General features: G+C 39.9%; 1 protein-coding gene across 3 annotated transcripts; it reads right to left on the bottom strand.

The window, feature by feature from the left end:
- Positions 1-27,126, bottom strand: LOC124870031 (transmembrane protein 200A-like). Of its 3 annotated transcripts, XM_047368450.1 has the most exons (4): positions 27,033-27,126; positions 14,575-14,746; positions 13,856-14,022; positions 1-2,237 (listed from the first exon to the last, which is right to left on the bottom strand). In XM_047368450.1, the coding sequence occupies exon 4, from the start codon at positions 2,202-2,204 to the stop codon at positions 645-647; it is 1,560 nt and encodes a 519-aa protein (XP_047224406.1). In that variant the 5' UTR covers positions 2,205-2,237; positions 13,856-14,022; positions 14,575-14,746; positions 27,033-27,126; the 3' UTR covers positions 1-644. The 3 variants fall into 3 exon arrangements, with proteins under 3 accessions (XP_047224406.1, XP_047224405.1, XP_047224407.1); XM_047368449.1 differs by lacking the exons at positions 14,575-14,746; positions 27,033-27,126 and having other exon boundaries at positions 13,856-14,038; XM_047368451.1 differs by lacking the exons at positions 13,856-14,022; positions 14,575-14,746; positions 27,033-27,126 and adding an exon at positions 12,867-13,813.

Here is a 27,126-nt window from a genome sequence, read left to right as displayed (position 1 = left end):
GAGGTGTTACAGTCAGATTTATTCAGCCATGTATGTTTCATGTAAACAAGTGTGCACAAAGGGAAGACCTCATCATGAAGGTCCCAACGCTAAACCAAACGTCTACCTGAGATTCAGTTCAAATCACCAATTCACGTGTAATTCACAGAACAATGCAGAGAAACAAATCTAGTCTATTTCAGTTTTCTGTGGCACATGTTGATGCTACAGTACAACATGTTGGACAGCAGTTCTTAGAGACAGTTTTGGTAGTTTTACAAGCTACTATGTCGGCCCTACTGTTGTACAAAAAATGACTTATCAGATAAGATTTTCTTCACTTTTTTTCTTTCTTTCATGTTATTTATTTATTTTTTTTTACAAATCTTTACTGAAACTCCTTTAAAGTCTTTAATATTGCTCTTGCTACATTGTAAAAATAGAAAAGTTACATCTGAACATTGAGCAGTGGGTGTAGTTTTAATAAAGAGTGTTGCCTTCTAGTGTTCATGGCTGTGTTTCAGTAGTCCTTAGCAGCTAAATGTATTTGTTTTTCAATTCGTTTGTAATAATCACATACTCATCACCTACTGCAGAAGAAGGTACGAAGCAAAGAACATCACCAAAGAGACATTAAGGAGGCTCATGAGCTGAAAAAGAAACACCTAGGGTTCTGTCGCTGAATTGCTGGGTGTCACTGAATCTTCCCCTCCTTGAGCTCCTTCCTCTCCCGCCACCGTTGCATCTATTTCTGCTGCCCGATCTGCGGCCACCGAAGATGTGTGCGTGTCGGGGGCTTCGAAGGAGTCGCCCCCAAGGTCAGCTAGTTTGATGTAGCCCTTGCTGTTTGAGCGCTCCAGTCGGGGGCAGCTGAAACGCCTCACTCTGTCAGTTTGACGTCTCCCAGACACAGACAGGCTGCAGCGGCGGGCGAGCCTCGGCTGCTCTGCGAAGAAGTTTAGCGACATATTTGAGCCTGTTGCCGTGGAAACAGGCTTTGGAGGAAACAGCTGGGTCCAATGTGCATGAGGCTGAGACTGTGGCGCCCCCTGTTGATTGCCCGTCTCTGTGCTTATGTCCTCCTGACTCTGATGGGGAGGTGGGGGGTCCGTCGCCGCTGCTTCCCTCTGCATACCATCCACGTCAACACAATGGCTGCTGCTGCCATGTCCTTCCTCCCTAATGTTCTCGGCAGCAGTCTCAATTATAACCTCTTCCTCTGAGCGCCCTTCTGCCTCCACTCTCTCTGACTCCTCTACGTCACAGTTGTTAAGTTTGATCACTGGCAGCGTGAAAGCGTTTACAGAGGAGGTGACAATGGAGGTGGTCTCCCACTGCCGAGGCTGCGGGGCCTGCTCTCTACTATTGCTGTAGTCTTTGTAGATGCTGTAGACAGTATCTGTAAAGCTCTGCACATCTCTGGAGAAACTACGTGGCCTGCTGGATAGAGAGGAGCGTCTAAACATCTCATTGGTATCTGACTCCCCCTTCAGATGGAGTCCGGTGGAAGGCCAGGAGCTACGTGTGAGTGCCCCACTCGCTGGGAATGAAGCAGAGGGGCCCTCGGCAGTCCTTGATTGAGTGTAGTTCACCAGGCCGTTCAGAGGTGAGTACTCCTTTGAGCGTATGCTATGCAGGTCAATCACTGTGGAGTAGATATCTCTCAGGTTAATGATTTTGGTTTTCTTGTCTCGGTTTTCATGGAGGACGGCGTTGGCACAGATAAAGAGGAAAATGCCGATTCCCATTACCAGCGGTCCTAAGACTTTCAGATTGTCTGAGTAAAGGTAATTATCCAGGAAGTCACAGAGGATACCACAGTGGGGAGTGGGGTCAGGGATGCTGCTGTTGGAATGGCTCTGGTTTGACACATTTGTTTGCGTAGAGGAATGCCTCACATGGGTCGCGTTAGACGGTGGGCTTCTGGAGTAGCTCATCTTGCTGTTGTGGAACGCACCAATTCTGCGGCGCTCCTGGTACTCCTGTTGACTCTGGCTGGGCCAGTAACCCAACACGGCCATGGAAATCCCAACCATGAGAATTACAACTCCAACAGCAGCCACCAAACCAGCTGGCGAGCAGAGATTGAGTTTTCCCTTCACGACCACCACATCATTCTTCTTCTTCTTCTTGGATTTCCGTTTCCGCTTATTTTCAGCTCGATTTTTGGAGCGGAGAGAATCCTGCCTCCTGTTCATGCGCAGCAGGCCACCGGTGGCAATCATGGCGGTGACTGGACAGTAGGCTCGTCACTCAGTCTGGGAGGACACAAAACAAAACAGTCACCAGCCAGAGTAAAACACTGATATTAAACATTTTCTAGAAACCAAGCCTGTTCTTGTCTAGACGTTAACAAGGTCTATTTAAAGATTTTGTGAAGGTCAAATTTATTATTATTTATTAAAATTTTAGCAACTGAAGCAAAACTCATCCATCCATCCTTCATGCCTGCTTAATCTTGCAGGGTTGCGAGGGGACTGGGATCTCCATTATACATTGGGCAAGAGGCGGAGTTTACTCTGATACCTCAAGACAAAATTAAGTACAACCAATTGCCTTCAGAAGTGTATGTAATTTAATCTCAGTATAAATCCTGTTGTCCTGTGAAGGCCTTAGAAGTTTGTTAGAAAATTTTAGAGAACAGCACCATGAAGACCATGGAACACAGGAGACAGGTCAGGGTTAAAGTTGTGGAGAAGTTTAAAGCAGAGTTAATCTATAAATCCATTTCCCAAACCTTCCAAGACATGGCTGTCCACCTAAACCAGCAGGCCTGTCAAGATGAGCAATAATCAGAAAAGCAGCCAAGAGGCCCATGGTAACTGTAGAGGAGTTGCAGAGATTCCCTGCTCAGGTGTTAGTGTGGTAGCGCTGTGGACTCCACAAATCTGTGCTATATTGAAAAATGACTAAAAGAAAGCCTGTGTTCAAAGAAACCCATAAGAGGTCCTGTTTGCAGCTGCCTCAAGCCATGCAGTAGATGCAGGAAACAGCTAAACTCAAACATGTGTGCTGGAAGACTAACACTGCACATCACCTTGAACACCACTCCTGTGGTGACATATGACAGTAGCAGCATCATGGTGGTTGGAACTGAATCCATGACAATCATAGGATAAAACCAGACTTGAGACTGAGGCAGAGATTCACTTTCCAGCAGGACAAAGACCTAAACATACTGTGAGCTCTACATAGAAGTGGTTTAGATCAAAGCATGTTGATGTGTTAGAATTAAAGTCCAGAACAAATCTGTTTCAATACTTCTTTGCTCTTTGCTTCCAGTTGGATGGAGTTTCAGCCATTTAGCAAAAAAAACAAACAACATTTCAGTCTCAAGATGTACAAGATGTACAAGTTGGTGGAGACATACCCAAGACTTGCAGCTGTAATTGCAGCCACAGGTCTTTCCACAAATAATTGATACAGGGGGAACTGTACAAATGTATGCCAAACATTTCAGATTTTAATTTAAATTATAAAATAAAAGCCAACCAAGCACGGTTTTCTTCCCATTCACAATTATGCACAACTGTGTGTTGGCCCAATCAGTTAAAATCTCCAAAAAAAACACACTTCAGCTTGTGGTTGTAAAGTGACAAAATAACGGTAACGGTAACAGTATTTCTTATGAATCCGCCTGTCTGCAAGTTCAGTTGTGTTGGACTGACGGCATCTAGATTAAGATCTCAGCATTGCAGTGTCATCATCCATTATGGCGAACATTGTCACATGTCGGCTTGATACACATCACCCAGCCATTGAGATATTCTGCAACAGAGAAGAAATGCGCAGTGCATGACAAGTAAGGAACAAGTTTTTGACTTAAAATCTTTGAGCATAGTCAAATTTTAGGCAACCAATCATCAGTAAAACAGGAATTGATCATGAAAAACTGCAGTTGTTCAATTATTATTGAAATGACCCCTCATGCATCATAATGCGATGATTGTAGTATAGGACATACAAAAGACCAACAATTTATTAATAATTAATTGACCTTGTGAAACACTTTATTTATGAGCTAATTAACGTAAAACAGTTGATCGATTACACAAACCCAGTTCATTAAACATCAAGTCATTGTGTATTTTTGTTTTCCACAAAAGGTGTTATAAAATCTTGATTGTTTGAACAACCAGGCTGCACTGTGGTGCAGTTAGTAGCTTAGCAGTAACAAGGTCCTGGGTTCAAATCCCGGGCCTGGGATCTCTCTGCATGAACTGACGACCCATGAGTTGAAAAACATAGAGATTCTGAGAAAGTAATCTGCAGGAATGATGTCTAATACCCCTAAATAAAATCCAATGCATCCACCACCCTTCAGAAGCCACCAAACCAGTAAACGTGGTGCAATTGTGTGTAATATAATCTCAATATAAATCCAGCTGTTCTGTGAGGTCCTCAAAGATTTATTAGAGAACATTAGTGAACTAACAGTATCATGAAGCAAAAAGCACATCAGACTTGACACAGACTGAAACTGAGTGTTTTGTGGACCTTCACAAGTCTGGTTCATCCTTGGGTACAATTTCCAGATGCCTGAACATGTCATGCTGATCTGTTTAAACAATAATGCAAGCTTAAAGACCATAGGAATGTTCAACCATCATACTGGTTAGATAAACTTTTTTGGAGCAACATGTGGAAATCGACCCTCAAACAAAAGCTAATGACCTTGTGAAGATGCTGGCTGAAGCTGGAAAGAGAATATCATTATCCTCAGTAAAATAAGTTGTGAACTGACATGGGCTGAAAAGCCACTCAGAGAGGAAGAAGCTCTTACTTTAAAGGCAAAAAAAAAGCCAGATGACAGTTTACAAATGCACTCAGGGACAAAGAGCTCAGGTTTTGGCCAGAATGACAATTGTTACATATGGAGGAAAAAAGTTGGAAGTTTTCACGACCAAGAAGCCTAACAGCCACACCTGTACTTCACAGCTGAAGTACGAGGGGTGGCAACATCATGCTGTGAGGGTGTTTTAATGCAGGAAGGACTGGTGTGCTTTACAAAACAGATGGTATCATGAGGAAAGAGCATACAGCTTGAACACAAATGGTTCTTCCAAATGCACAATGTACTATGTATACACCTAAATACATTTTGTCGGGAGGAATGGGCAGAAATTCCAGCAAGCTGATATGAGAAGCGTGTGGAAGGACATCCAAAAGATTTGACCAAGTCATACAGTTTAAAACGGAAATACACCAAATACTAAGTTGATGTGTGCACATTTCAGAATTTAAAGAATGTAAAAAAATCTAAAACAATTATCATTATTGTGGTATTTAGCAAATACAATTAAATTTGGTTCCCTTAACTGACCTTAAACAGGAAAGATTTAGCCCCATTAATTGTCAAACATCAAGGAAAAAAAGATTAATTGTCTTTTAACACATTGTATGCAAGACCCCGAGCTCTCGATTTAGCGGTTAGTCTACGTTCCTACCCTCACCTGTGGCCATGAACTTTGGGTCATGACCGAAAGAACAAGATCCCGGATACAAGCAGCTGAAATGAGCTTCCTCCGTAGGGTGGCCGGGAACTCCCTTAGAGATAGGGTGAGGAGCTCGGCCATCCGGGAGTAGCTTGGAGTAGAGCGGCTGCTCCTCCACATCGAGAGAAGCCAGGTGAGGTGGCTCGGGCATCTATACCGGATGCCTCCTGGACGCCTTCCTCGGGACGTGTTCCAGGCACGTCCCACCAGGAGGAGGCCCAGGGGACGGCCCAGGACACGCTGGAGGGACTATGTCTCTCGGCTGGAATGGGAACGCCTTGGGCTCCCCCCGGAGGAGCTGAAGGTGTCTGGGGAGAGGGACGTCTGGGTGTCTCTACTGAGTCTGCTGCCCCCGCGACTCAGTTCCGGATGAAGCGGAAGATGACGAGTACGAGTACAAGTACATTGTATGCAAATATCTGGTTTCCGCTCATAAATACAAGCAAAGATATAGGCATAAATTGCAGCAGTACAGTTGGCACTGCTTGCAGGATTTATTTAAATGAGTTAATTGAACACCTGTACCAAATCAGGACTAAATATCTTAGTAAACATTTTTTGGATCAGAATTAAATGTTCTAATTTAATTAAAATGTATGGACTAAATCATAAAAAAAAAACATCCAAAGCACGAAACATGTCAAGATTAAATAAAGGAGCATTTTTAGACTGATTGATTAAAATAATTATGCTTTTATTCTAAACCTCGGGTGTGGAAACTAGTCAGAAGGTCCCAGCTATGCCTGTTAAATTGGGAATCTACAAAAAATAGCCAGTGACTCAGTCCCACCTACAGAAACAGCAACAGAAAAAAGGAAACACCACCAGCTTTGCAACTCCATCAGCTGTCTATGACCGTCTCAATAAATGTCATCATGTTTGTGAAATCCTAGGAAACAAAGAACATTTTTGTGCACAGTATATAAAAACAAATACACCACAACCATGTGCTAGGTTACTACAGGCAAGAAATAGATGTCAAATTGATAAAAATAGCTGGGTTTTAGGGCAAAAAGCCTATGTGCTGTTCTATCCTTTTGTGTATCAGACGTTATGTAACAAGCGGAAATATGCTGCTTCCTCACAATGACCCCTAAAAATGTATAGGTGCAATTCTAGTCCACAGTGTAAAAATACAAAGATGTAGGAAACAGCACAATGATAAACACCTAGGTTGACAGCAGAGAATACGAAATGCGGTATCAGCCAGTGCCAGTGTAATGTGTTCAGACAGGAAGCCAGCAGGCATGTTCTCTCCACCTCACTCCTGACTCTCTTTCTCACCAAATCTCCCCCGCTGACCCTCTCCTTCCTGCTTTCAGATCCATCAACTAACACAGCTGCGCTTCGAGATGACAGCGTCCTTCACGATCAGTATATCACGAAGGAAAATAGGAACCATTACCCGCTTGTTTGAACACCAGTACAGTTTATGTAATGTAGGTTTATAATTTGTTTTTGTATTTATGATTATTCTGACAAAGCTGTTGCGGAAAGGACAGAAAGGTCACCACTTTACATGGCAGAGGTATGCTTATGAATTTTACAAGAGATGAGATAATTAATCCGGTTTAGTCCAATATTCCCGGTTTTCCATGCTGGATGAAGCTTGATTTGGATAAGTGTGCCAACTTATGTTTGGCTTATGGTTTGACTCAAAAACCTTGTGTTCAAAAACATTTTAAAGCTGCAACAACGTAAAGATCAAACTTTTGTCCGCTCAACCACAAAGCCTTTGTGACATAATTTACGAGCTAGGGTCCGCTAGAGTCTGCCAGAGGTCTCTGCAGCCGTCCACGTTAAGCCCAGATTTCTGGGATCTCCCTGTCTGCACTAGCAGGAACATCAATAACCTCAGTCATAAAGTGGCGTTAAATACACAATACATGAAGAAAACAACATCTTGAGGAGAAGAAGAGAATCAACAACAACAATGAAGCTTGTATTAAAGAAAAACAGTGTGAAAGGACTTGCTGTTTTCTCAGTAGGGATCATTTATCTCCCAGGGACAACAAGGAATTCTCAAGGAGCTTGAGAATTCTCTATTGCCTCTTTTCCATTCACAATTCCAGCAAAGCACGGCTCCACTCTGCTCTGTCTGACTCTACTCAGCATTAAACTTGTTGTGTTTCCATTGACGCTTCAAGCCCCACCTCCAGCCATCAGGGTCATGTGGTGTGCAAAGTATAATAAACCTTCGCACACCATGTCCTTCAATAGTGATTTCGAACCACAGCCACAGCTTTCGCTTTGACCCGCTCTGGCCACAGTGGTCCTTAATATTTTTGTAGTTGATTTTGTAGATTTTTGAGGTTTTCCTGGCACTGCGAGGTGCGGTAAAATCTTGGCTTGTCTTTCTCTCTGTCACCATGGCAAACACTTTCTCATGCCATTGACTTATGACTGACCATGCTCATGGCCAATCAGTGAACAGCATATTGTTGTGATATTGTGGTAATTTACCCGTTGAGAAAAACTGTGCTTTTGTTTATTTTAGAGCAAAACATTAGGAAAATATGAATAAACACAAACACATATTTTTACATTTGTCCTGTGCTGGCAAATGGACACAACATGCATTTTTATCTTAAGAGTCAATGAACATTCAGACTGTACAACAACATCACAACTGAAACAAAGCTGAAATTATTTAATTTACACTGAATCAAATGAAAGTATGAAGAAAAGAAAAGCAACATCACCTGACAGACTCAGCAGCAAAATAATTTCTCTGTTTGATATATTTTTTAAGTGATTAAAGTTATTACAGCTATAATAAAATGTATGACTGATACACATGGTAAGTACTACACTTATACATTATTTTGTGACTTACAAGTCATCTTGTAAAAAACGTTTTGTAATCAAAAGGTTCTGGATTCAAACCCAACTCACACTGTGTTTTTTTCTTTGCCAGTCAGTCTCAGCTAAAACAAGTCTACATTTAGATCTACAATGTAGATGTAGAAAAAAAAAGTTTATTATAAACCAAATATATACCAAATACATTTATTCTAGATGTGTATCCCAGTGAACAGTGGACTTGACCTCTTATTTAAGCTTCCCTTCATTGGCTCCCTGTTAAATCCAGAATAGAATCTAAAATTCTACTTCTTGCATATAAAGCCCTCAATGGTAAAGCTCCATCATACTTCAGAGATTTGATTGTTCCATATGTTCCTAACAGAGCACTTTGTTCTCAGACTGCAGTAAACCTGCAGTCTGAGAACCTAGAGTCTCTAGAAGTAGAATGGGAGGCAGATCTTTTAGTTATCAGTCTCCTCTCCTGTGGAACCAGCTCCCAGTTTTAGTCAGTGAGGCAGACACCCTGTCTACTTTTAAGGATAGGATTAAACTTTCCTTTTTGATCAAGGTTATAGTCAGAGTGGCTTAGGTTATCCTCAATGCCAGGATTTTGGCCTATATATTTTGTCTGTTTTTAGAACAAGCAAAGTTTCCTGAACTAAAATTTGTCTAAGCGTAGACTTAAATAAATAAACTGTAAGGTTCACAAAAAAACGTGTAAACAATGCAAAAATGTCAGGAAGTAAATGGACTGAATTTTATATAGTGCCTTTCCAGTCATACAGACCACTCAAAGCGCTTTACACTAGAGCCACATTCACCCAATTGCACTCACACATTCATACACTGATATGCAAGCAACTTGAGGTTAAGTGCCTTGCCCAGGAGCACATCGACATACAGCAGGAGGAAGCTGGAATTGAACCCTCAACCTTCTGATTGCAAGATGACGACTACTCTTTCTACTGAGCCACAGTCGCCTCATATAGTATGAACCTTAACTCAAAGACATCATTTTTGGTTTAGCATCTTAAACTAATTTCAGCCTTTTAGCAGTTGTTATATTGCAGGAATTATATTTATGTGTGGAAAATAGTCTTTTTTAAAACTTTTAATTTAGAGTCGTTAAACAATGGAGCTGCACAGGTTGAGCACCGACAGCTTCCTTGATATCATTTGGGACTAAGCTTAAATTTGTTGCCTTAAGGAAAATGTCTGTTGTGCGGCAAGAATTGTGATATCCAAGCAGATACTACATATATTTCCCTTTGTTTCAGACAAATTGGTTCATGTCATCAAAACAATTCTAATAAAAAACAAATGCATCAATGCAAATGCATGTGTCTCTCCATGCAGACGAGACCATTACATAACATACAGACAACATTGTGTTATGACAGTCAAAGCTCTCAAACAGCACACACATTTATACATAGCGTTCCTCAGGAGGACTTGGAACAGTATTCATGGCAAACATTAGACTTGCAGCTGTCCACATTGGAAGCCTAAAAGGCAACGCACATCACATCAAATGATGCATTTAACACACACTGGAAGCGTCAGAACAGATCTGTGGTTTTTTGCCAAATGCATTTATCTATTTATGCCAGCAGGTGGCGTGTCTGGAGAGCCGTTTCATTCGAAATTAAATAAATAAATAAATACTCCTATTGATAAATTATTAATAAATATTTCATTAAATAAATAAATATCCTCAAGAAATAAAACAAAATAATTATGTTTAAAGAAATTTTCATCTTATTTTATTTAATTAATTTCAAGATTTATTTAATTTACTTAATGATTTCTTTCATTTACTTAAAGATGTCTTTAATTTACTTAAAGATTTATTTATTTATTTCATAATGCAGTTTTATTTTGTGACACTTTTATTTTGTAAAGCTACTTTACGTATTTCAGGGACTTTTACTTTTTAAGCCCGTTTTTCATTTTAAGCTCTTTTTATTTCATGTTCTTATATTCAAATGAGGGGGCGGGGATTAATCTGCTGGGCGGCGCTGGGACAGCAGGACCGAGCTCAATTCGTGGCAGTGGCCGGCAGAAACATGCCGGAGGGAGCCAGGGGATTCTGCGAGGATGCCGGAAGGTGCCACGGCGGTTGCCATTGTTTTCGTGGAAGCTGTTTGTGCAATAAGTCTTCGTCATCCTTTCAGCACATCATACACACACATAGTGCTATTTACTTTCCATCTCAAGTAAATACAGCCACCTTATATTATGGGTCTAACGCCAGTGGCGTGCACAGACATTTTGGGGGGCAGGTGCTCAAGTGGAAAAAAAGGGCACCTTGTGCGGCACATGGAGCTGTAGTTGCCTTTGTAGTGTGAGATTTATTACAGGCACAGCATGAACATAATTTATACGTATTACTAAGCACCCCTGAAACAAACTGTCCTGTGGGATGTAGAGAAATGACCACCCAGGAAAAAAAAACTCAAAACAAGAATGCATTTTACAAAATTCTTACGATTAATAAGGCAACAATATTATCATAGATTGATTTAAAGTTAGATTACTGATTCACAACCTGAACTTCCTGAGTCAAATTTGAAACTTACGTTATCCTCCATTTTTTTTTCTTTTTACACACTGAGCACAACGTGTTTGTCTTGACTATATCATTCTGTACTTTTATCACAAAATGTCATCTGCACCAAATATCCTTATGTTGTAGCAAAGCAGGTTACACTGCCAAGTTTACTTTAATTCAGAAATTTTACCTTGGGCCTCACACTATACGCTGTAAAAAAAAAAAAAAAAGATTTCAGGAGGGCACTTTTTGGTCCATAGGATAAAAGGGCAGGTGCTCTACCACCACCTCGTCTCTATCTGTGCACGTCCCTGGCTAACGCTGTTTATTAAATAAAAACCTATAAAAACATCATCATTTAAAAGTAACAGGCTATAACAATAATGACATCCCGTTTGCCGATAATCAGCATTGGTTTCCACAAAAACAGCGACAACCGTCCAGGCTTTTACGGCAGGTCTGGCACCAGGGGAGCCAGGGGATTCCTCCTACATACTGTCTTCCACTGCCACGAACTGAGCTCGGTCCTGCTGTCCCAGCGCCGCCCAGCAGATAAAACTCTGCCCCCTCATTTGAATATAAGAACATGAAATAAAAAGGGCTTAAAATGAAAAACGGGCTTAAAAAGTAAAAGTCACTGAAATACGTAAAGTAGCTTTACAAAATAAAAGTGTCTCAAAATAAAACTGCATTATGAAATGAATAAATAAATAAATCTGGAAATGAATTAAATAAAATAAGATGAAAATTTCTTTTAACATAATTATTTTGTTTTATTTCATGGGGATATTTATTTAATGGAATATTTATTAATAATTTATCAACAGCAGTATTTATTTATTTAATTTTGAATGAAACGGCTCTCCATAGTAGTGACCTTCCACCCGCAACAAAAAGACTACACCAAAATTTATTTGGTGTATTTAGTGATGTTAGTGGTGTAGTTTGGTGTACAATGCTCACATTGTAAGTCTTTTACAAAACTTCAAAATATTAGCTAAGCATTCCTTCCTTATATCTTTAATGAAACTTGATTTTTCACTAGTATGGGGATCATGTAACAAATCGATCAAAAGGCAATATCATTTGCCAGTTTCCTTATATTGCCCTTATATCAACCTAAAAAAATAAACCTTTCTTCGTACATTTCAAACTAATTTCCCACCATAAATGAAGGTGTAAAACAACAATAGAAGAACAATGAAAGAAGTGCAATGGGCCTAATAGTTGTATTTGTGTCTATGTTTTATTCAGTAGCATCGACGATGGTGAACAGGTTCACAAAGGATTGCTGCCTTAGAGCTTCGGCTGCCAACCTGAAACCACCGGTGTGCGTTGTTTCATAGAAAATAATAGGGTTTTCTGTGGTGTCTGACGCCATTGATGTGAGTTGTCCTTAAGGAATAGTCTGAAAGCATCATGAAAGACTACCTGCAGTTTTTGGCTTTACTGTAATTACAGCACAAGTGAGTCATACAATATTACATGTGCACATGTAACATATTAGCTTGCATGTGCAACTTGCAACACTATTGGTGCACATCCTCATAATCACAAAGATAGGAGAAGTATTTCACCTCGCTCACGACATCTAAAACTTGGTCTGTTCATTGTTTTGTGTGTGTTAATCTATCTCTGCTAAAATAGGTCTACATTTAGACTTCTAAAAATATCCCCAGAGTTGAAATAACTTTTGGTTTAGATGTAGTTTAGATGTATTTTAAACAGAAAGAGCTCAATGGGATGACACATTTAGACATTTTTTAAATGTAATTTCATCTTAAAAAAAATGCTCACTGATACCCCATTTGGCTGTTCCACGCGTGACGTCACGGTTTCCTTATGTGCACATTTGAAAAGGTGAAGTTGACACATGCCCTTTAGTGAAGAAAGTTTTCCAGTTGCTCCATGTGCTGCTTCATTTTCCAATTTAAAAAAGAAATAAACGATGCTGAATGCTTTGAAACGTGTTTGATGGCTGAGGTTATGACCTGCAGGTAATTTCTCCAGGATGTGGAACATTGAGTTCTGCTCACCTGCTAAGCAAACAGCGCTCCGGTACTCATCCGCAAGTTTATAGCGACCTTCGCTTGTCTTCACGTCTAACAAGCACTCAAATGCCTCCTGGGCGAGAGCAAGTGAGGCTGCACTAACGCCGCTACGGACGTGGGCGGACCCCGGTCTTTGCTGGGAGAAAGAAGGGCATCGGAACAACGTGGACCAGAGGTGGGTGTGAACAAGTCGGATTATGTCTCTGTCTGCGGTGCTGAACAGGAAGCTGATGGCTCCTCGGTTTGGGTTGGCTGCCACAGCAAACAGCTCGTCTGGCAGGATGGAGAAGCTGATAACGTTCAGTCTGTCCAATCTGCGGGGGCGCATTTTTTTCCCCCCTCTTTCTTTCATTTTTTTTGCGCAATGTTGCACGATTAACCGTCTGTTGATATTACGGCGCATCTGTTTCCCTTCTGTTGGGAAAAGATCCTGCGAAGAAAACATGGGCCGCCGTGGAAGCAGGAGGTGGCCCCTGAAAATGTCCAGAGCCGACACCGAGTTGGCTGGGGGATGGGGGGGTTCGCAGGGGGAAGATGAATGACAAACATCCGTACACCGCTGTCACGGCCTGACGAAGCCCATGCTCTCACAAACCTAAGCGCTGTGTGGTCACATTACGGCTCCGGATGATGAATTTCCCACTGCTTGTGTTCTCCAACTTGTTAAAAAATAAAATCATGGCATTGGATACACACGAAAAAGCCGAAATATATCCATTAACTAAGCAAATAAATATCACAATTTTAGTTCCTGGAATAAAAGTAAACGGAAATCAAGCGACCTTGCAATTAAAGTGATTTATTCCAGATATTTTCAAACTAAGCCAAGCTGTCATGTCACACCAATCAAAAGACTCCTGACTCTTGTGTTAAACAGGCGCACTATGGGGATCATCTGGATACAAAGGCGCTTGTGGAACAGATGGTGGATTATAAAAACGAAGTTAAAATGGAGAAAATGACAAATCACTTACCAGAAATAGTGTCTGGAAATTTTGAGATGTTCATGGCGCGCCCCTGGTTCGGCTGTGCTCGGTCGTGGTGCGCCGCGCTCCGGTGCCAAGGCTGGAAGAAGAGTGGGGCTTTTTACAGCTCAACGCGGATTCACAATAGAGCCGGCAGGGGCGGGCCAAGCGCATTTCTATTGGTGGTGATTAGAGGAGGTGAAGTGTTATACTGTATGTTACCTGCTCCAGGAAAAATAAAACATCTAATTCACCACATGACCACTATATTCGGATACAATTGTTACATTTATGCATTTCAGTTGCCTGTGCATCTCCTTACACAATCTTATTGAAAAGACAAGAAGGAAATATATATTTCAAGGTTTACATTTTGATGGTCATGGCTTACAGCTAAAAAAAAAAACTCCTGAATCTCGTCTTTTTGAAAATGATCACAAGTTCTATTTTTATTTTTTCAAAAAAAGAAATATGTTTGTTATAGCCTACACAATCACAGTGAAGACTGCTGACTTGACAGCTGTCCAATAGACAATCATTAACACCCTCCACAAGGAGGGTAAGTACGAAGAGGTCATTGCAGAAGAAACTGGCAGTTGACTCGGTGCTGTGTCTGAACATATTAAAAGACAGTTTAGTGGAAGGAAAAAGTGCATTCGAAAAAGGACACAGTTTTGAGCAGAAAGGTTTTCTCAAAAGTATGTCCAAGTATTGCACTGTGTACACACTCTATACTTTGTTGGGCGGCCTTTTGCATGTATATCTGCATCAGTGAGATGGGGCATGGAGGTAATGAGCCTGCAGGCTCTGCCTAGGTGTTCAGGAAGCCCAGGTTGCTTTAATAGCTGCCTTCATCTTGTCAGCATTGTTGGGTTTGGTCTCTCTCATCTTCCTCTTGACCTGTTGGAAAATGAAATCAGCATCTCCATAAAGATTGTCAGCAGAAGGAAGCATGAAGTTCTCTAACATGTCCTGGTAACTTTTCCTAAAACTAAGTGGACCAACAAAGATAACTCCTCAAATCATTACTGACAATGGAAACTTCACACTGGATCTGGAGCTCTCCAGTTTTCGTCCAGATTCTGGGGGCTTGATTTTGGAATGGAATGCAAATTTTATCTGTTCAAATAAAGTCTATTTATTTGATATCAATAAAAAATGCATTCCTTTTGTCATAACTAATACACTAAAAGCATTTTAATTGGCTCTCAGACCTGAAAATTTGATACAATAAATTAAAAGACACAAATTCTACTTATTTTTGATGAGAATCAAGCATAATTTAATATCTATAATGATCTCTAAAAAATAAACAAAAATCAAATATTCCATTTTCAAATTTTAAGACTTAATGTCAGCTAAAATACAAATTTGAGTGACAATGAAACACAGAGCACCGAAAGGTTTTCCAGAATCCAAAATAGATATACTAAAAGAAACTAAAACTCAAAAAGTCTTTTATGGGACTTTCAAATTTACCTTCAACATAACTAGTACATTTAAAATTGCAAAAAACTTTATTGCTATAATTTCAAAAGGATTGCAGACATTTTCAGTGTCTACACTGAGCTTTTTTGATCTCGCTATTTGTAAAAATTGACAAATGTAGCTGGAGATAGGTTGTATTTCTAAACAAAATAAAGAAAATAGGCACATTAGCAAGACACACTAAAGTAACAAAGTAAGAAATATAATGGCATTAAAGAACTTTAACCTTAAATCACCTATAACTCAAACATTACTTGTATTTGGAATGGAGAACACAAACTACTAAATACATAAAGTGCACTTAAAAATTCTTCAGTGTGCAGATTATTTTCTTTCCAGGGCAGTCTAATGCTTATGCAGAACTTCTTAGTAATTTTATGATAAATCACTAAGCAAGGGAATTATTTGCATATGCATACCTCTGAAGGATGTATTAAACAGACGATGCATGTATAAATTACCATGCTCTGAGCTCCAAATTGGACCATGTGAACCTGCGTTCATAGAAAAGCAGATCTAAATACACAACATCCAACAACTCACAACAGTTTTAATGTTCCTTCCTGTTCCTTTACCTTTTCCCCGTGGGCTACATGGTTTTAATTGCTTGTGTGTTCTGTCCTGTTTCACCAAATGAAATATGAGTCCAGATGGGTTTCACTTATGTGAAACTGAAAAAAAAAAACAAAGGCAGCCACCATGCACTGGGTTGGGGTAGCATGCATAACAAAGCTGAGAGCTGATTCTCCAGAGACTTCACAGAAAATTTTATGACCCAGAAATGTGTTTTGTTTATGCCATAATTTAGTGAAAGAAGAAGAGGAAAAACTCCAGCCTGCATGCCTCAGTCAGGGATTCAAAGCACACAGTGAGATGGGAAATAATCCAGAGGGGGTTTAAAGAGCTGTCTTTAATCCCTGATGTTAACCAGTACAATAAAGGTCAGCTTTCAGTAAGCTTGTGCAATTTAGGAAGACACAATGACACATGCATAAATCTGGGCTTCTGACAGCGACTTAGAAACCCGTTTACTTCAAACAAATGCACCAAAACATGTGGTTCTAGGATATCAAAGCAAGAAATGCAGCAGCTTTTATTTACATATAAAGTATGTGGGAAGATATAACATAAAATCCATCCTCCGACTGATAAAATAATCCTGCTAGTGGATAAAAAAGTGCTAAAAAAGTCACATTTGTTCTTTTTATTTTGACCACAGTGCTGATCAGAGGTTTAGATCCATATGTCTTTACCATTAATATAATACTCCTTTTGGGCTTTTAACCATTCATTCAAACTGTTCTTTTTGCAAGTTGGAGGATGATATAATAATAATAATAATAATTTAAGTGGCTTTGGAAAACAATAACTGGACACAAAAGTTTTAATTTAGTTTGGATTTTCTTAGACTGATATAGAGTTAAAATTATATACCCAGCCTGAACTATGTACAAAATGTACAGTTAAATCTATGCACATGATTTAGTCATTAACAATTTTCTGGCATATTTCTATCCCAACTCTTGGCCACGTCTTAGCGGTTAGTTTATACTGATTTGGCTTCCTGGCACAGATCTAGTTTTTAAGCACAGTCAACAAATTTTCACTATAGCTGAGGTCATCCCAGGGGTGTGTTCTATCCCCACTCCTCTTCTCCCTCTACACAAATGACTGCACCTCAGAGGAGTCGTACGTGAAACTCCTGAAGTTTGCAAACGACACCACTGTCATTGGACTGATCCAGGACCGTGATGAGTCTGCATATAGACAGCAGGTGGATCGGCTGGTACATTGGTGCGGTCAGAACTACCTTGAACTGAACCCACTCAAGACTGTGGAAATGGTGGTGGACTTTCGGAGAACACCACCCCCATACACCCCCCTCACCATCCTCAACAACACCGTGTCAGCTGTGGACCACTTCAGGTTCTTAGGAACCACCATCTCTGAGGACCTGAGATGGTCTTCACACACAGACACTGTTTGAAAGAAGGCCCAGCAGAGACTGTACTTCCTGAGGCAACTCAAGAAGTTCACCCTTCCACAGGAGCTGTTGGTCATCTTCTACACTGCCATCATTCAATCTGTCCTGTCTTCATCCATCTCAGTGTGGTTTGGCTCATCCACAAAACAGGACAGGTCCAGACTGCAACAAATAATCAGGTCTGCAGAGAGAATAATCAGAGCTGACCTTCCCTCCATCCAGGACTTATACAGGTCTAGGGTCAAGAAAAGAGCTGCTAAAATCTCTGCAGACCCCACACACCCTGCACATAAACTGTTTAGAGTTTTACCTTCAGGCCGCCGCTACAGAGCACTGTTCACTAAAACGAGCCGCCACAGAGACAGTTTCTTCCCCCAGGCTGTTTCTCTGTTGAACATTCAATAGAGTACAAAACAGCATACAGATGTTGCAAATGCACCTTTTTATTTATATATGTGTATATTGTACATTGTAAATATGTATATTCTGTAATGCAAAAACAAAACCAAAGAGCAAAGTGTATCGAAGTCAAATTCCTTGTTTGTATGTATGAACTTGGCAATAAAGCTGATTCTGATTCTGATTCTGATCCTAAGCTTAGCATACTTTTTTTTTATTGCAAAACCATCAATTTTGATGTGTGTTTGGGATCACTGTGATGCAGGAAAACTCAAATGTGTCCAATGTTTAAGCATCTTGTGTCATGATCTTGAGGTGTTTGGGTTTAGATTTTCTTTTGTGCATTTTTCTTATCCACTTGCTGATACGTTCATATTCAGATCATTTTTATAGGCAGCCAGAAACTTATTGATGGCTATAACAAAGCACATGGTCGAGGTTGACATCTGACCAAATCAAATTCATTAAAATAAAAAAAGTTATTTATATAGCACTTTACATAGCCAATCTGGGCGACCAAAGTGCTTTACAATTAAAAACTGTGAAAAACAATACAGAGATAAACAGCGCAGCATAAAACCATAAGAACCAACCAAGCATAAGAGCCAAAAAAGATAAAAAATCAGTAATAGAGTGTTGCGGTGCTGCTTGCTGTTAAAAGTCTGAAAAAAAGTTTTTTTGAGATTCTACTTAAAAAGACTTAGATCAGTGGTGGAGCGTAGATCCAGAGGGGGCTGGTTCCAGAGCCTGGGTAAAAAAAAAAACACAGCGTTTTGACCTTATCCTCAGTATATTTAATAATAATTGTTTGCCTGAAAGACCTGCCAGGCACACAAAAGCTTAGCAATTCAGACAAATGAGGTGGGGCCAGGTCATAAAGTGCTTAAAATGCAATTAAAGTTTAAAATATATTTTAAAGCAGATAGTAAGACATTGAAAAGGGATGATGTGTTCACTTTTGGAGGTGTCGGGCAGAAGACCAGCAGCTGCATTTTGGACAAGCTGAAGGCGACTGAGGGATGACAGAGAGAGACCGAAATAAAGGGCATGGCAATAATCAATCCTGGAGCTGATAAAGGCAGGAGTGGCCTTCTCTAGGTCAAGACAACTCAGTAATGTCTCATAGCATACATTTCTTGTCTTAAGGATATGCTTTTAAAGTAGTAAGCAGGAGAAGAGAAGAGAGTAGGATGTAGGTTTTTTTATTTTGTTTTTTATAAATTATTGGCTTCCTGAAAGGTATTTTATTGATGCTGCTTTGAGCCAAAAAACTGGGTAATATTTAATATGAATGACAATACAGGGCTGTAAAGAGATATTAAGGTTATTGATATTGAACAGTTGTAGAAAGCATATAATTTGTGTCCCTTACATTGCACACAGTCTTGGAGAAACTAAAAAAAAATCTCCTAACTTGCCTTATGTCTTTACCCTCATATACTTAATCATGTCTTATCAAGGCATCCCCAGATAATTAAACTCATCTCGAGCATAGAGATTAATTAGAGGAGGTTCACTGCAATGAGAGAATAAAATAAATGTATGTAAGATAAAGGGAAAAAAGAACTGTGCTTTCATTGTGCTCCAGTCTGCTGGAAGTGTGCATCTTTGCTTTTAGAAGGGACACTCCCATTCGCGCTGCAACAGTCATTCAGTAATTCAATTTAGTCCTTATTGACCACATCATGTCTGTCACGGTTATTTAAGACGCCACTCCCCCGTCCGGTCTGGTCTGCTGTGAATAATGTACTTCCCATCGCGCTCGCTCCTGTAACGGCTTTTTGATGCTCGTCAAAATAAAACAGATCAACGCTCACAGATCTAGGAAATCTCTGGGGAGTGTGCAGCAGAGTCAGGCTCATATTCATACAGTGTCAAAAATAGTTCCTGCGATTCTCCAGCTGAAACCCGACCGCCTTTGTTACAGCATCTGCAGCACCAAGGAAGATATTTGATTTATCCTCTGATTTTCGTCTGTGGGTAAAAAGATGCTTAGAAGCTACATCGGTCCATCCGAAGCTGTTTCAGAAGCTGCAGGGGATTCATATGAGCTAATTGGGAACTTGAGACAGCCTCAGCAAGAGATCAACTTCCTGCAGGAGAAGTTGTCATCATTACTGCCTAAGTTGGTGCAGGAGTCAGAGGGCTCCACAGATGAAAGGCTAAAAGCTCTGGCTCCCTTCCGATGTGTCAGAGATGAAGATTCAGTTGCTAGAAGAGATGATGGCACATCAATTAGGCTGAAAGTGGAGTGTGGATCTGTCTTTTATCTGCTTACATGCACAATCTCTGCCTGACAGATCCGGCTGCCATCACCCAGTTTTTCTAAGAAAGAAAATCTAAAGAAACCAGGAGTCCGTCTAGGGAAAATACACACCTGAACACATAATTACAGGGCCTATGGTACTTTCTATAGAAAGAAAATTAACCATTGTAAACAAAGCTGAGGGCAGCAGTAGCTCCATCAATAAGACTGTGAGAGAGATACAGTTTAACACAATCACAGGACCAGGGATACTTTCTATGTAAAGATAAACCATGAAAGTGGTTTAAACTTAGTGGCAGCAATAACTTGACCAATGACTCAGTCCAAGGAAGCTACACTTATAAGCAAATACTCACAGGGCCAGTGGGATACTCTGTGGAAAAAAAATAACAAAGAATACACAAAGCTAAGAGCAGCGGTAAATTCTTTGATAACTCTAATCCAGGAAAGAAACACAGATGCACTGAGTCAGGCGTAGTGACTGAAAAATAAATTGTAATGCCCATTTTTAATACAGCAGCAACCTACCCCCTCACTCCTGAAAGTTTCTGCAAACTTCCCTCAACAAACTGAACTCCACCAATAAGTTGTGATATGTTAGACGACGGCTTTACTGGTTGGGTTTGATAGCATCTTCACTTAGTTGATTTTATAGCTTGTTTTGCTAACATTTTGAAAAAAATCATCACGAGAACTAATATTTTTGTTGTGAAGCGAGATCTTTGGTTTTTGTTGTGGTCTTGTGTTTTCGACCTTTCATTTAGTTTGGATTTTGTCTAAGTTCCTTTAATGGTTTCTTATCTATTACTTGTTATGGTTTTCTTATGACTATTATTATATTCGTTGTTATTCTAGCTCCTTTGTCTTCCTTGTAGTTTCTAGTTTAGTTTCCCATTTAGTATATCTGTGTTTATTTATGTTTTGGTATTTGTTCACCTGTGCTCTTTGTCTACTAGGTTATTTTCTCTGTTCCTCCTCGTCCTGGTTCCCTTTCTGTGGTTTAGGTTTTATTTACGGTCAGGGTTTCTTTATGGGTTCTTTGTTAATTATTAGGTTTTGGTGTTTCTTCTATTCCCTCTAGTTTCTCAGTTTACTTTAGTTAATGATTATTCTAGGTTCTTATGTCTCTTTTGGTTTATTATCTCCGTCTAGAGTTTTGCTTAGTTGTGTTTTCCTGAGTTTTGTTGTTCATAGTTTTGTTTTTGTAGTCAGGTTCCTTTGGTTATGTTATTGCCTAGCTTCCCTCATGTTCCCTTTGTATTCTAGTTTGGTCACCTTAGCAACCATCCAGATTCCTTCAGTTCTCTATAGCCTGGTCCACACCTGATTTCCATTCTCATCTGATTACCTGCCTCAGTATCTCATTGGTCCATACTCCACTTCCCTCTGTTCATAAGCTCTCGGTTTTTGTTTGTCCTTTGCTGGTTCCTTGGTTCGTTCACCTTTCCTCGTCTAAAGCTTTGACTACTATGTTCCGGCAGAGTCAACTCTGTAAGTTTTTGGAGTTTCGACTTGTGTTTTTGTACCTGCAGTGATTTTTGTTACGTTCTTGCTACGTTTGGAAAACCTTTTGAACTTATCTTTGAATAAAAGAAGAAGACTCCTTTAAACATGCAGCTGCCGAGCTCTTGTCTGTGCTTTGGTCACTCTAAACCTCAGAACCCAACAATTTTGTGGTTGTTGTGGGACAAAATCAATTATTATTTGACAAGCCATAGGCTTTTCTAAACAATAATTTGCTCAAGAAACATTCATCTGCTGAACTTGATCTGGAAACGGTTTCCTTATCATTACTGTGCTACAACCACCATAAATAACACCAAAAACTTTCCAGAGCAACAGTTATCTGGACCACTGTCTGCTGGGATACTGCTGGGAGACGGTCCTCTTTTGATGAACGAGCCTTTGGGTCTAGGTTCTGTTGAAGCTAATGAGATGCGTGACGGAGCTGCGACTGATACAGGTCATGGAGACATATGGGGAATGGTCTGGGCCGTATGCTGCTATGTTCAACAGCCATGCATCTCTGACAACTTGTGGTGCATCGCAAAGGCTTGCGGCAGACAGAGGAGTATCGGGAGTTGAGTTATGGAGGAGAAAAGATCAGGAAGGTAGGAGAGGAAAAGAGTGGGTAACTACTTGCTCCCAGCCGGTAGCCGGTCCCCAATAGTGACCTTGTTCCATTCTCCCCAGTAGAAATAGCTGATAAATGGGGAAGCGAGGACACAAACCCGAATACAGGCCAGCACTGGCTCACATATCATGGGCTTGTACCACAAATCAGAATTCATGAGTAAAGTAGGTGATGTGTTTTTATACTGAAAAAGTCCAAGAGTCCAAAACTTTTTTTAAACTAGGGAAATAACTTTGCAGACATAGTGAATTATATGAAAACGCACAGCTGGTGAATGATAAACAGCAGTGGTGATGTAGGGATGTGAAGCCTCTACAAAAACCCCAAACTTTGCACGTCTATAACTGAAACATGTGGGGGAAGGATGATCCTTTCCCAAGAACCAAAAGATGAAACACCTGTTCAATCAAAACTTTCAGTCACAGACTTTCAGCAGGCAAACACATCCCTATGATTAGAAGCTCTCCTAAATAGGAATTCAGTTCAATTTAAAAAATACCCCAAGGACCACCAAGTACCCAAAATACCCCAGCAGAAGGTGGCACGAGAGACTGCACTCGCCACAACAGATAGAAGACATGCAGGATCTTACTTTAAACGCTGATGGACCAAACTTGTTGCACCGTCTAGTCTGCTGTCCAGGTGAGCATTGAGGATCACTGAAATCTGCAATTGTCCCCTTTGTTTTGTTCACATTCAAGATGAGATGGTTGTTCCTCTGTACCTAGCCTCCTGCCCTCTCTGACACACCAGACAACTGCAGAGTCATCTAAGTATCTCTACAGAAGACAGGACTCTGACTTGCACCGGAAGTCTGAGGTGTACACTACGCTGCCTCAGACAAGTCTACTTATCAGGTCATCTTTGATCCAGGCGAATATGAAGACCTCCATCTTTGTTTTCTGTAGCTTCTGACAAGGTACATTGGGCTGAATTGTGTTAATATGCTTTGGAAAAAAAGACAAATAATTACACCTCCAAAATATAACAGACTCTGTAAAAATTCATTGCATGTCAAACACTAGGAACCTCTTCCTGTTTAATCGAGTTTCTAATTATTGGAATGTTTTTGCCTGATAAAGGCAAGCCTACCTTAAATTATTAATGTTCAGTTTCATAATCTATCAAAACTAAAATGAACATTTAGTTTCCAAATAGGAATCTTCATCACTAACAAATTATGGCTCTGTATTTATTTGTATATTCCTCAGAGTTAGGAGTTTAGTTAAAACAAAAAAACCCCCCTTCAAGTAAAACTCTAATGACTGACCTGAGCTGGAATCACTGAAAAAAGGATCAGATTTAGTATCAGTCTACTCACTACTTATTAACAGAGGAAACAAAAACACAATTAGCAAACCAGAGGAAGGTAGTAACGAGTTATATATACCTTTACTTGAGTAACATTTTTAAAACAAAATCAACTTCAAAAAGAAGTTTTACTGCACTATATGTTTTACTTCTACTTCAGTAATATTATTTTGAAAGAATTCAACTTCTACTTAGCAAATATCTTGTCTACCTAACCCACTTGTGGTTTCTTCACTGATTGAAGAGCAAAAACATGATAACAGACACACAGATAGCAACCTATATAGTTTATGGTAAAAGGAGATTTCATGTTTGCACTCAAGCGTTTTTGTTCTAATGTTAATTTCCATATGCTGAGCGGTGTCATTTGGATGGAAAGTAAATATACAGTAACAGTAAAACTAATCACTGTGTTGGGACCACAGCCATGGTTACAACATGAAAGTCCGGTACGAACTTTTCTGGACCTTTCAAAATAACCTACTTCCAGCACAGCCAGGAAAAGAGGTAACAGCGGACTTCCCGTGACGTCGCTGTTTGAATAAAACCCAGCTTTCGAAGAGATTATGTCTCTTCTTCGCGGGTCCCCCAGGGGAGCTGGACAGAGGGACACAGCGCGCTAATGTCTCTTTACTGGCAAACAGACACAACTCTTCAAACTGGATCCAAGAGTGTCATACGATCACGTGATCATATGCACTAAGTTAAGTACGAATGAATTGCTGTTTGTGTATCCGGCATTCATTCATGAACGGGGTAATTAAGGTACAAGCTTTGCTTGACTTTTCTCTCTGAGGTCAACAGAAGCCGAACTGTGTTCTAGAGAGTTCCCAGCAGAGACCCTGTCTCTACGACGCCGAGTGGAGCAGTTTTCCGGTCTGAAGGAAGGACAACGGGACCGCATCACCGTGGTTACAGCAGTAACGTGCAGTTTGTCGGCCGACAGAGTGAGCCGCCCCACCCAACAGCTATGGAGGTTAGATGAAGCTAACCCTTTGTTCACTGTGAATGTTTCTTCAAACTTCGTCGCCCGGACAACTTTTCCTCAGCACGGTTCACCTGAGAGGTTAGGTTTGGGCAGAGAGAAGTAATTTAGAATGAAATAATCAAAACTTTTTTTTCGTTTTATGAAGTTTGGTTTTGTTTGTGTTGAAACTCAGCTATCTTAGTGCTAGCAGATTATCTATTCAGCACACGTGCTCAGTTTGTGTTCTGTGTTTGATGTATTTTTAAAAGTTGAGACAAACTTTATTTAAAGGGTGATTTTAAACACAGAAGATCGGCCATGACGCGCTTATGCATTTTAACCCCTTTTATCAGTGGTATTTTAAAGGTATGTGTTTGATTCTGATGATAAGCTATAAGCTTCTTTTGTTAGCTTTAACCACTAACAGCTAACAACACGTCCTTACATACTTAAGATCATTTACCCAAAAAGGTTGTTGGTTTTCAATCTTGTAAAATATTTCCCTAAATATTGTTTTACTAAACTTGATAACTAAGTAAACACCATTAAGCCCCATTTCTACAGAAAGATTTGGCTCTTTTTCAAAATAATATTTCATTAAATATTATTTTACTATTTCCTTAATATTTCTTTAAATATTATTTTTGTAAATAAAGGCAGCTAATTAAACAACGTTGAGAAATGGTCATCCAGAAGGTTGGTTTTATTCAGCAGATTATTCTTTAAAACATTATTTTATTAAAATAATATTTTATCTGATCTTGCATTGTGAATGGTTGTCTAAAGGTATGCCAAATATTGCCTAAGTTAGTTCCAAGACTAACTTAACTACACTTCCAGATTCTTCAAGATAATCCTTGGTTCTCAAACATAAACACTGCATGGTAATGTTGCATCACTCTTTTTGGTCATGATTTCTAAGCATCTTTAATCAACTTGTTTATATTGTACATAGCCCATCAGTCTTCGTTATATTTAATTCTGCTTGGTAGTTTAGTTGGATTGTTTTAGCATTGTAAAGAGTTTGTTGATTGAAATATGTTTGACTTTGTGTTGACTTATTTTTGTTAATAAATTCTTGTATTTCCAGAGTTTTGCTGTTCAATAATGTCAGAGCTTGGCTCATCCCTTTCAATTTTGTCCTAATGCCACCGCCTTATTAGGCTGGTATTCACAGGACAACCTTTAACAGACCGAAATATTATTTAATAAATATTAAAGTATTAATATTAAATATTAAATAATATATTCATATTCATAATTACAACAACTGGAAGTAGTTTCCACTGTTCAAACATGGATGTTACCTGTAGGTACTGGTTTCAAATGCTTTATGTGGTAAAAGCCAGATTTGCATTTTCTCTTATGACTACTTATTTTGTTAAGATATGATTTATTTAAACTATTTTTACTGTATTCTTTAAAAATACCAAAATCTGCACATAATTAAAAATTGTAGTCTTATTACTTGGTTTTTCTAAGTCAGACATTATGATCTAATACCTCATTCAGATTTAAGAGGGGAATGTTGAGGATTACTCAAAATCTAGGGGACCCCTGTGGGACCAGACAATTTAGCCAACACCAGACAACTGCCACAGAAGAATACATGAAGTGTCTTACTTGAGGTCCAACTTGTTGCTGGAACTCTCACAGCACCGTTGAGGTCTCTGTGGAAGTGCAGTTTCAGCATTTGTCTTTCAACTCAGCTTATGGTTCCAGTCACAAACAGATGTCTGATCTGACTGATCTCATTTCCAGGATGGAAGGTGGTGTTGTACCTTCTGGTACAGACGTTGGATTTCTAGATGATCATACGTTTGGATCATTGCGTGGTCTAGAGGGTCACAGATTACTGGTCCAGTGGCTTGTTGATTCCAATTGCATCAGCTCCCACAGAGCTGATGCACTTGGAATCTCCCAGTTGAATTAATCAGGCATTGGTCAGATGCAGATCTGAGGGAACCTGTGCCCAACCAAGAATGAATGTAGCTGACATTATCTATTTATCTTCAAAGATATTTTCTTTTGGGTTTAAGAGAGACTCTAAGCACCACCGAAGGACTCAGAACCTAGAAAGTATTTTCTTTGTTGTTGATAACCTAGAAAACACTCTTTAAGGTTGGAAACACCGAGCCACCAAATGGCATCAAAAATATTTTGCTTTGAGTAAATCTATAGTTCAACGAGGCCCTGCAAAAAGACCGGTTAAAGTTCACATCTAAGGTGTGTGTGCTTTGCTACAGAAACCAGGTTGTGCAAAACCTCAAGAAAAGATTTATCTCAGCACCAAACATCAAAAGCTTCGCTGCTCCTGAACTGCTGGATCATGAATCTTGCAAGAAAAGCAGCTACAACAGAAGCTGTTTTCGCCCTGTTTAAGCTTCATGACCACATTTTGCAGCGAAGCAGAAGCTGTTGTGCAATCAAGACTAATTCAAGGGGGGGATTGTAAGATGCAAGCTTCATGGGATCAGTGAGCAAACCTTCTTTGATCTCCCAGCCCAGATAATATAGGTCATCTCTTCTGGGGGGAAACAACAAAACCAAATGAGGTGGAAAATATCCTTCAGCACACCTCTTAGGAGCAAGAATACACACAGGCCTAAATGCAACTATACAAGAATCATAGCTGACCTGTTTTTATGGTCTTGAAGCTTGGCGCTCTGAACACAGCGGATCGCCAGCCTGTTTGCAGATGAGAGGAAGAGGAAATTCTGAAATGAGAAAT

Source organism: Girardinichthys multiradiatus, chromosome 6 (assembly GCF_021462225.1).
Source record: "Girardinichthys multiradiatus isolate DD_20200921_A chromosome 6, DD_fGirMul_XY1, whole genome shotgun sequence".
Taxonomy (NCBI): Eukaryota; Metazoa; Chordata; class Actinopteri; order Cyprinodontiformes; family Goodeidae; genus Girardinichthys; species Girardinichthys multiradiatus.
The sequence above is the reverse complement of the archived record's forward strand: the minus strand, read 5'-3'. Positions and strand labels throughout refer to the sequence as shown.